The sequence below is a fragment of the Galeopterus variegatus genome, unplaced genomic scaffold, assembly GCF_000696425.1.
Source record: "Galeopterus variegatus unplaced genomic scaffold, G_variegatus-3.0.2 Scaffold7411, whole genome shotgun sequence".
Taxonomy (NCBI): Eukaryota; Metazoa; Chordata; class Mammalia; order Dermoptera; family Cynocephalidae; genus Galeopterus; species Galeopterus variegatus.
The window spans coordinates 78,998-90,742 of NW_007733522.1; the positions used below are offsets into that span (position 1 = coordinate 78,998).

The window sequence follows — 11,745 nt, forward strand, 5'->3', positions numbered from 1 at the left end:
GCCTTTGCCGGAAAAAAAAAAAAAAAAAAAAAAAAAAAAAAAAAAAAAAAAAGAGGAACGTTTAAAATGAAAATTTAAAAAGGAAGGAATAACAGGAAGATACAACAAGTATAAACATATACACACCTAACAACATAACCCTAAAATTCATGAAGGAAAAACAGATAGAATTGAAGGGAGAAATAGGCAATTCAGAAATAATAGTTGGGGAACTTCAATACTCTATTCTCAATAATGGATAGAGTGAGTAGACAAAAAAATCAGTGAGCATATGAAATTTGAATGACAGTATTAACCAACTTGACCTAATTGATGTTTATAGAAGATTCCACATAACAGCAGCAGAATACAGATAGTTCCTGACTTAACAATGGTTTAACTTATGTTTTTTTCAACTTTTTGATGGTGCAAAAGTGATATGCATCAGTAGAAATCGTACTCTGAATTTTGAATTTTGATCTTTCCTGGGCTAGCCATATATGGTACAGTACTCCCTCATGATGCTGGGCAGTGGCAACGAGCTATGGCTCCCAGTAAGCCACATGATCATGAGAATAAACAACCTATACTTTACAGTGTACTGTGTTGCTAGATGATTTTGCTCAAGTGTAGGCTAATGAAAATGTTCTGAGCATGTTTAAGGTAGGTAGGCTAAGCTATGATGTTTGGTAAGTTAGGTGTATGCAATTAAGTAAATGCAATTTCAACTCATGATATCTTCAACTTAACGATGAGTTTATCAGGACATAACCCTATTGTAATTTGAGGAGCATCTATGTGTATTCATCTCAAGCATACGTAAATGTTCTCCAACATAGGCCATATTCTAGGCCATGAAGTAAGTCTCAGTAAATTTAAAGGGACTGAAATCATACAAAATATTTCCTTTGATCACATGAAGTTAATTAAACACCAATAACACGAAGACAGTTTTAAAAATCTACAAGAATTTGGAAATAAAGCAACACACTTCTAAATAACCAATGAATCAAAAAAGAAACAGTAAAGTTAGAAAATATTTTGAGCTGAATGAAAATGAACAGAACATATCAAATTTATAGCTGTAAGTGCCTATATTAGAAAAGAAGAAAGCTCTCAAACCAGTGATCTAAGATCCCACCTTAAAAAACTAGGAAAAAAGCCAACTAAACCAAAGCAAGCAGAAGGAAGAAAATATTAATTAATTATTGGAGTAGAAATCAATGAAATAGAAATCAATAGAGAAAATCAATGAAGTACAAAATTGGTTCTTTGAAAAGATAAACAAAATTGACAAACCGTTAGCCACAATGACCAAGAAAAAAAGAGAGAGAACTCAGATAGCCAAAATCAGGAATAAAAGAGGGGACTCACTATCAATCTGACATACATTAAAAGGAAAAACTTTATGCTAACAAATTAGACAACTTAAATGAAATGGCAAGTTCCTAGAAAGACACAGATTACAAAACTGGCACAAGAAAAATTAGACGACCTAAATTTTATTAGGAAATAGAAATCTTTCTACAAAAAGAAAAAGCTCAGACCCAAGTGGTTTCAGTTGGGAACTCTATCGTGCATTTAGAAAAGTTAACAATCCTTCACAAGCTCTTTCTGAAAACAGAGAACAGAGGAAGGACTGCTTCCCAACTCATTCTATGAGGCCAGTATTATGCTGATACCAAAGCCAGACAAAGGTATCTCAAGAAAAGTACAGACTAATATCTCTTATGAATATAGATGTAAAAAATCCTCAGAAAAATACAAGAAGACTGAATCTAGCAACATACAAAAAATATTACACACAATGAATAAGTGAGATTTATCCCAGGAATACATGTTTAGTGTAACATCTCCCAAATCTATTAATGTAATACACTGTGTTAATGAGTAAAGGACAAAAATCATATGATCATCTCAATATCCTCAGAAAATGAATTTGATAAAATCTAACTGCCATTCTTGATCAACATTCTGCTAGAAGAACTGTCAATTGTAGGGAACTTTCTCAACCTGAAAAAGGGCACCTACGAAAGCCCTGCGACTAATGTATTTAATGGTGAAAGACAAGGAGCAAGGCAAGGATGTCGCTGTCATCACATCTATTCAATACAAGTAGAAAATCCTAATGAATCTACAAACACACACTTACAAAACTATTAGAATTAGCAAATATTTTCAGCAAGGTTGCAGGACACAGATTAACATACAAAAATCAATGTATTTTTTATGTATTAGCTATGAACCATGTGAAAATGAAATCAAGAAAATAATTCCATTCATAACAGCATAAAAATTCTTAGGAATAGATTTAACAAAATAAGGAAGACTATAAAATACTCCTAAGGGGGATAAAGATTTAAATAAATAAAAAGACAGTGCACATTTGTGGGTTGGAAAACTCTATAACGGTGGCAATCATCACCAAATTAATCTATAAATTTAATGCAATCCCTCTTGAAATACCAGTAGGCTTTTATTTTAATTTTTTTGATATAAATTGATGAGGTAGTCCTCAAACTTATATGGAAAGACAAAGGACCAAGAATGGTCAAAATAATATTGAAAAAGGAGAACAAAATTGGTTAAGTAAAACGTGATGTATCCATCTGAGGGAGCACCGACATATGCTACAACGCGGATTAATCTCAAAAACATTATGCCCAGTGAAAGAAGCCAGACAGAAAAGAACACATGTTGTGTGATCCCATTTATTTATTTACTTATTTTAATCTTAATTTTCAGCTTTTTAGTTTTAATTTTTACTTATTTTTTTGATCCCATTTATGTGAGATGTCCAGAAAAGGCAACTCTACAGAGACAAAAATTAGATTAGTGGTTGCCTGAAAGTAGATTAGTGGTTTCCTGGGGCAGGAGGGGAAGGTAGAGGAGAAAAGGGGAGTGACTACCCGTGGGTACAGGGTTGCTTAGGACTGGGGTTGGGAAATGGGAATTACTGCAAATGGGCATGAGGAATTTTGGGGAGATAATGGACACATTCTAAAATGGGATTGTGGTGATGGTTGCACAAACTCTGTACATTTACTAAAAGTCATTGAATTGTGTACTTAAAAAGCATGAATTTCATGGGATGTAAGTTATATTTCAGAAAAGCCTTAAAAGAAACAAGTAAAAAACACCTCTTTACTTTTGTGAATTCTTGCTCTGGCACATGACTGTCCTCAGTCAGGGAAATAGGGCTGGGAACTGGGAAGAGAGATACAGCTCTGAAGAAATTCAACTCACTGGGAAAATCGTGGCATGCTTGGGAGAAGGAGCAATGCTGTTGGACAGCTGGTGGGTGGGTGGGTGGGCTGGTTCATATCTCTCCATGTGGCTCTGACTTCCTAGCGCGCCTTTGCAGGGAGGCATCCATGAGCAGAGCCTCTTCCTGGTACCGCTCTTGGACAAACTTAGGGAGAGTGTGAGAGGGTGAGGAATCTGGAAATCAAAAGTTAGATTGAAATTTTATGTTATTGAGCACATTACTAGAGTGGGAAAGTTCTGGTTCTTGCAAGTAATAAATTATCAGGAGAGCTTAAGGGCTTTGGTACATGTGTGTGCAATATGAGCACATTCAGTCATTCTCATGCTCATGGACCCACAGATATTCGTGTAAGTTCACCTCATTCTCATATTCACCAACACATCCACTCAACTGCACACATATCTGCACGTGTACGTTCCCATGCACACACCAGTTGAAATATCATATCTCTCTACTTCCACTAGCATGAAGGCTCCACAGCATCAATGTAAAGAATATGTCATTCTTTTCTGGTGTATTCCTAGTGCCCAGGACAATAATATCTGGCACAGCATAAGTGCTCAGTAAATGTTTTTAAAAACTGGATGCTCATCATATTCACAACTCCATGCCTACCCCTTCAAATATATTCTCATTCTCTTTTTACCTCTCTCTCTGAAGTGCGCGCGCGCACACACACACACACACACACACACACACACACACACACACACACACAGTCTCTTAGACGAATCTCCCTCTTTGAGAGACAGTGTATCAGCATCTCAGTCCAATCAGGAGTTAGAAACCACACAGTAGGTTAAACACCATAGGGGAGTTTAAAGAATTAGTAAGCTATGAGAAAACAGGAACTATGAGATATGAGTGAACTCTGTAAGGTCTCCCAGAGCTGGGAGAGAGTACTCAAGGAAGGACAAGCTTGGAAGGGGCTTAGATCTCATTGGAGAGGTGTGGTTCAACGCTCTGGATAATGGAGAAGTTCACTGGTTTGGCCAGGCTGGAGCCGGTCTACAATGGCTGGCAAGCAGGACGGAGTGGCCATCAGTAACAGGGGTGTGGGTGTGCAGAGGATGGGGGATGCTCCCGGCTGTAAGTGGACCAGATGGAGGACCCGCAGAGAGAATCAGGGTGCCAGCAGGGGCAGGAGGACTTTGGGCACTGGTTTCCCTGTCTCGTGGGCCAGGCCAATGCCACAAGTTTGATGGGGCTGAGGGCAGACCTCCACCAGGTGTCCTCACACCCACACTACTGACCATCATCCTGCCCACCCCAAGCCAGAACCGTAGGAGAGCCACTTCCTCTTGCAGTGCCCCTCTAGCGCCCCCTACTGAAAAAACGTAACGTCATGCTCGCTTTAAAGGAGAAATGCTTAAAGGAGATGTCACTTATCACAGGGCATATGTTGGAGGGTGCATTTGGAGCTGAGAGGTAATACACTGAAAACCGGCAGACATCCCTGATAGCTTTAATAATGTGAATGGTAGAAGGAGAGGGGGAGTCCTTTGGTTCTCTGTGTGGAGAGAGCTTTCCCCAGCTTGGGTTTCTGTAAAGTGATGAACCACGATGTGGGGATCTTTATTTAGGCTTGAGATGAGCTGTAGCTGATCCCCAAACAAACAGGGCCTCGGGCATGTGCAGTTTATCTTTTTTTTCTATTATAGGGCAAATCAAGACCCAGACCTGGAGACCTGATTGAGATTTTTCGCCTTGGCTATGAGCACTGGGCCATCTACGTGGAAGATGACTGTGTGGTCCACCTGGCTCCTCCGAGTAAGAGTGGACACTCTATTGAAATGTTGATACCAAAGTTAGCAAAGCAAACAGAAATGCAGTTAGTTACTGTGCTCCTCAGCAGCTGCCCTTCTTTAGTAATAAAACACCTGAAGCTTTTCTGTACCTTTATTTACTTTGTGATGGAGATTTATCTCTGTTTACCGGTAACTAACTAGTGTCCTGCCCTAAAAGTGATACAAGTGTAAAGAGTGTCCCCCACGCCACCTGAGATCCTAGAGCACTCTTTCTTTCAAAATACAATCTAACCTGAGCCTCCATTTTGCATTGGCAACTGTTCAGCATCCTTCTTCATATTTCCAAAGATTCCCAGGGAAGGGTGCAGATGCTTATGTGTTCTGATTGCCACTTGTTTCTTATTGTCCCCAAACGCTGCTTCTGGCTTCCTGATCACCTTGGCACCTTCACTCCCTTTGTCTCCTTGCTGTTCCCACGTGCTCCAGGCTGCTTCACCCTAAATGTGGACACAATCCTCTTTTCAATTCTCAAGACAGTGTTAATGCAAGGCTGAGATTAAATTTGTGGTTAAAGTTTAGTGGAGATTTGATGGGAAAGCAGTGGTGATGACACAGGAAGATAACGACAGAATGAGAAACGACTTAAAATTGAATATTTAGAACCACTGGTCACAGGGGTTGCCTCAGCATTTGGGACCTGGTGGGATGGAGGGTTGGGAGATGGGGAGGGAGGGGGACCTGTTGCATACTCTTTGATGCCTTTTGAATTTTGCACAAGTGTTGCCATTCACAATTAAATTACAGAAGGGCACTGTACCAAAGACCTTTGGCCACAACTTGTTCGCAGCTCTCAACCCTGTGTCCTGTCCTCTTCCTTTTGTCCTGTCCTCCTCCTTTGGCCCAGTCTTCACCCCGCTAGGACCTCCCCACAGAGCAGAGTCCCTTTCTCATCTCTTCCCTTCTTTGTCCCAACCACACACACCCTTCTCCACTTCTTGGTCTGGAGCCCACCTGAAGAATATAGAAATTCACCTCCCCCTCCCCTTTCCAGAATAAGCACAAGAGCTTCCCTCTTGTATGGCCAGAGAGATGGTTAACAATTATGCCTCCTCCTCCATCACGTTTTTCTCTACAAATGAATTCTGCCATCGACTCCTGAATTGCCTACCACCAGCTTTTGTGAAATAAGCAGATTGTCTTCAAATGCATAAAAAAAAAGAACGTTTCTCACATTTGGATGACTTACAAAGTGAGAGGGCACACACATTTACATATCCATATGATTGTAGCAGAAAAACAGTCCTGGCTTTAAATGACCACCCACCTGGCCTTGGACAGGTTCCTGGCCTCTCTGGGTCTCTGTCTCCTTTAAGGATTGAATATGATAATGTAGTTTTCAAATGTTTCCTTTTTCAAAGCTGTGGAATCCTATTTTCAAAGAAACCCTTAACGAGAATCCCCATATTTGAGTAGAGATAAGGGCCATGTGGCTCTTGGTGGAAGCTGGTGGGAGCAGGCACCATTCAGAGCCCTGTCTGCTTAGCCTCATGGTCCCTACAGTGGAACCGCCATGACCGTGTGCATAACAGTCCCTTATTCAAAAACTGGCACTTGCATTAAGGGTGCTCATCAAACATCAGTGAGGGTTACTGAAGTCTAACTAGGAAACAAGACCCAAACCCTGGAACTTGGTCAGGCCAGTACAACACAGTCTGGGGATGCAACACAAGGCCCTTGTAGAGTTTAATAAGAAGAAGATAGCTGTGGTGCTGAGAGAGGGGAGTACACTGCTGGGCAATAGGCTTCTCAGGGAAGTTGGTCCTTCGCGGTTCATTTATTCCAACTCCCCCCCTCTGCTGTGCCTTTTGTTGATGGTGCAAATGATGGTCCAAGTGAAGTAGCTCGCCACTGCTGCCCCTTGCATCTCTCTAACTTTTGTCTCCGGTCTCTCTAGGTGAGGAACTTGAGGTTGGCAGCGTCACTTCCATCTTTAGCAACCGAGCTGTTGTAAAATACAGTCGCCTGGAGGATGTGTTGCATGGCTGCTCCTGGAAGGTCAACAACAATCTCGATGGGACGTACCTGCCCCTGCCCGTGGACAAGATCATCCAGCGTACGAAAAATATGGTCAACAAGATAGTGCAATACAGCCTGATCAAAGGGAACTGTGAGCACTTTGTCAACAACCTCAGATACGGTGTGGCCAGGAGCCAGCAGGTGTGGCCCCATTTGCTCTCATGAGGGCTTCTGGCTGAGCTTTCTTGAGGTTTCTCATGTCATTAGTGATCAGAGTGGTGATCAGGGGTTTTCTCATATTATTTGTTGTTCTAGTAGGGCCGTCTGTTTCTACAGGACTTTATGGTTCAGAAGGTATTTCCACCTCTGTAAACCCACGGAGGAGGGAAAAGGCTCTGGGATAATAATAAGGCCACCTGATTGGAATCCCAGCGTGGCTATTAACTTGGGTGATCTCCTTGGTCAAGTCACTTTTTTTCTGAGACCATTTCTTTCTTTGCAAAATGGAGATAGACAAAGGTAGATAATTTATCACCAAAGTTGCAAGCTAGCAGCCTGCAGGCCACATCTTGGATGTATATTATTTTTTAAAATTTGAATTACTGGCCAACATTTAAAAATATAGACATTTATATAAAAAGGATCTGGATTTCCAGGTTTTCTTGAACAACCAATTGACAAGGCCATCTGGCCAGTGTTCCTGATTGCCGAAACTGTGTGGCCTGGTTGTGGCTCTGTGGGGTGTGTGGGTGTAGGTGTGTCACCTAAGCTTCACTCACATTACCAGCCTGGCCCGTATTGCATTTGGCTCTGTGACCCCCTCCGCCCCCTGCCCCCCAGCCATGTAGGGTGGTGATAAATTAAATGTGGTACGAGATGTGTGAAAGAGCTTTGACAGCCTAAATATCTGTAACAGTTTCAGCTGCTCTTGCACTTGTTAATAGTTAATGCTGTGCTTGTTAAAAACCACATGAGATGAAGAGTTAAAGACGGAACATAATTTTTCTATTTTTTTTTTCTGTTTCTTGTGTTTTCTGGACAGACAGGGCTCCGATCCCAGTGTTGATCTCTACCATTGCTATCCCATCTCTCAGTGAGCTCTGACAGGCCCCCACCCACTCACTCCCCCTTTACTTTCTGCCTCCTCTACTAGCCCCTACTCCATTCTCGTGAGGCCTTGCTCCAGGGCCGGGGGCTCGGTGGTGTCTGGTATGAGGAATCTCCCATCCCATGAGCATTTGTGCATGAAGAGAAGACCCCAAGGACTGAGAGCACTGTAGGAGGCCTCTGAAGAAGGCAGGCCCAGAAGTCATGAGGCACAAGCCCAGAGCTTAGCTTGGACACTAATTCACTGTGTGGATCTGTCCAAGTGAATTCCCCTCCCTGACCCTCAGATTCTCCATTTGTAGAATGAGGGCCTCAGTGGCTGTGGCATTTTGAGATCCTTTGCCTCTGAGCCCCACACTGGAGGCAGACCCTGGGCTGAATGGCTCTGATGGAGGAAAGGGACCAGCAGCCCTGGATGTCACCCAGGTGAAAGGGAGTCCGTCTGCCTTGGAGGGCTGTCTCCAGCAATGCCGGCTGCTCTAGGTCTCTTGCGGCTCTAGGATTTTTGGCAATATGGGATAGCACAGGCTGCTTCCTCCTCCAGGCAGACTAGTTCCTGACGTGGGTAGATATAGAGGAGGGTGTAAGCCTCGGATTGTTACTAACTGCCCTGTGAACTGCTGTGCCTTGCAGGTAGAGCACGCCCTGAGGGAAGGAGCAAAGGCTGCAGGAGCCGTTATTTCAGCTGTAGTTGATAGCATAAAGCCCAAACCAGTGACTGCCTGAAGGTGTTGAAAACTCCAAGTAGAGGAAGAGCCACTGACACCAGCAAAGAGAACATGCTTTCTTTCCCCCCGACTTTCTCTTTCGATGGCCTCATTTAAGAAAATTGTGAACTTCGGGAAGAATCTAGAATGTATTCAATTACCTCCCCAGAAATACATCCAATATATGTGATCATAGACCCATGGAATCTCAGGTCAGAAAGAACTAATATGTATTGTGTATTATGCGCCAGGCACTGTGCTAGGCATTTCACATGCTTTTCTAATTTTACTGTCTTTGTAGGAATTTCTTAGGCTGACCCTAGTCTATAATGCTCCGATACCATCAGAAACATCCCACAAGCCTCTGCTTGATAATTTCCAGTAACAAAGAACTCTTTCCAGAAGTTCTTTTTATTGAACGACAATGTCTCTGACTTCTTTCCATTCTTACTAGTCCTGCCCTTTCCTACCCACAGCGTAGCTCAGGGGAGAACTGTAAGGAAAACTGTGACTTGCTATTCAGGACCAACCGTGCCTTAATCTAGGAGCACAATTCCCAAGAAATGTGTTTTCTTTTAAAAATTACACATCAACTTTACTCTATATTGTTTAAAAATCCTTGATTTAAACTTTAATTGATAAGACCATTTATCTTCCTTTTCTACCTTTAATTATGAGAAAATATGGAGTTTCTATTCTCACTGATTTCAGAAAAATATTTAAAATAGTTTAATCAATTGATCTCTACTGTGTGAATGAAGGAGAGGAAGGAGTGATTTTTGTGTTTTGAAGAATGTTGACATGTTGGAAGATCTGAAGTTATGACTGGAGATTGTCGTGTTAGTTGATAGTTGAAATCACCCAAGTAGGCTAGAGAAGGATTCTCTTGTGTCCTGTGGCTCTGGAAATGCCTAGAACATCTCTCCCCCCCACCAAAAACATCAGTTGAGTTCCTAACAGCTCTTCCTTCACTCTCTTTATTCATTATATGGTCTAGATTGAGATTTCTTTTGCAGCAAAACCTGAGTGCCAGGAATTTATATTTTATAAAGTATATTCCTTTTAGCTTTCAACTACTCAGTCATGTTTTAGTGAATCTGTTCATCTTAAGATGACTTCGAAATCATGGGCCATATTAATCTTTAATCCAACAAGCTGGATGATGCTTAACAAGTAACATCCTGACACCGAGGAATGTTTAGTAACTTCTAGACAAAGGACTCCTCCGTTTCTTGCTTATGTCTGGAAAAGACACTTCTCTGGCTTCTTTCTGGTTTGAACCCAGTAGGGTAGAGGCTCTCCAGAGCAATTAGAGCTTATGTTCTCTCTCATTCATCCAACTAACATTTTTGAGTGTCTACAAGTGCCGAGACCCCACCTTTGCCTGAGCCTAGTGGTCAGGGCTGACCATGAGAAGTTCTGAGTCTGCTGATAGGACACAAGGCACAATTGTGCATGGGGCAAAGACCACCTGCTGGACAGCAGTTCTTCCTACTTCCAGACTGTCCATAAAGCCGTGAGCTCTGAATGCACAACCCACACTTTGAAGACGAAGAGGGGAAGGTTTCTTAAAGTGCTTTTTTTTAAAAAAACAAATCTGTAGCAGCTCCTGCATGCTAGGATAGAAACCCACTTGGGTTAACATTTTTAGTCTTGCAGATGTAAGGCACATGCCCACTGTTGATGGGGAGGAGGAGAAAATCCTAAAGGAAAGTAATCCAAATGCAAATGTTTCTGAGATTAGTTAAATGCTGGTCTTTTGTTTGTGTGCTTATTTTTCACTTTTGGGGAGGCTGGTGAGTGGGGCAGTGGCATGTTACATGGAGAGTCAGATGACTTGAACATGCCATGTTCCTTAATGGTAGGGAGGCCCAGTATGAGTGGCACAGGAGCCAGCAGTGTCACATGCAATCCAGATATTTGCTTAATGATAGAAAGACTGACTTCAGGAAACAGTTCTGCAAAGATTATTACGGCCATAAAGCGGTCTGATTTTGCCTGCCAGGAGTGGGAGATAGGGAGTGGAGAACACGTCAGTCAGGGATGTCCACCAAAAAAAGGAGAAGAGTCCCCACCACTGGGGCAAAAGGCCAGATGCTGCAGGAGAACGGGCCAGAGGGGAGCCCTTTGAGACACCAGGTGTAGAGATAAGCTGCTCTCCAGTTACCAATTTTAAGTTTTTGTCTTATAATCACCATTTTTTTTTTTTTAATTTTTAAGGTTTGTTGTTAGCTTTGCTTGGGGAACAAACAGAGGAACCAGTGCCCATGGTTTGTACTATCCAAGAAGGTTGCAGCTGTGGAGAAAGGAGGCTCAGGGGCCACCAGAGGTGCCCATAGGGAACAAGCAGCCCTGGGAGGTTCCGTGTTGATTTAACACACAAGCATCCTTTGGTGTCCTCTGGAACATGTTGAGAGAGAACTGGACTTCCTGCAGTCATGAAAGAAGCTTCATGGGAGCTTGGTCAAAAAAGTAAGATTTTAAAGAGGAGGGTAAATCTGTAGGACTTGACGTTTATATCACACATAGACAAGCACAGCACAAGGGGAGTCGGGATTGGGCACACAGCCCTCTGGTGATCATAGACCATTTTGATCCCCACACAGTTCCTGTTGAAACTTTTGTCACTTTAGCAGAATAATGAATGGTTGTACAAACTCTAAGAAGGCTGTTTGAGCAAAGTTCTGTTCTATCAAAGTTTATATTCCCAGTGCTTTTGAGGCCAACTTTCAGCTGGGCAGGATTGTTAATGAGAAGCCAACTGTTTATGAACCCCACACTGCTGCTTGGTCCAGAGCAAGTGTTTTTTGTTTTGTTTTGTTTTGTTTTGTTTTTCCTTGCTTGACTATAGTAGTTGTTCATTTAGTTTAAAAAATTTTTTGTGACTCAGATTATTCATTTCTCTAGGTGAAATATGAAA

At 42.2% G+C, this 11,745-nt stretch overlaps 1 protein-coding gene across 1 annotated transcript in view; it reads left to right on the forward strand.

Annotated features, from left to right (window-relative positions):
* Positions 1-8,844, forward strand: part of HRASLS5 (HRAS-like suppressor family, member 5) — a 26,224-nt gene extending 17,380 nt beyond the window's left edge. Inside the window, 3 exon segments of the mRNA XM_008591930.1 lie at positions 4,909-5,017; positions 6,950-7,212; positions 8,752-8,844. Of these exon segments, the coding sequence (XP_008590152.1) occupies positions 4,909-5,017; positions 6,950-7,212; positions 8,752-8,844 (465 nt within the window).
* Positions 8,845-11,745: the final 2,901 nt, after the last annotated feature.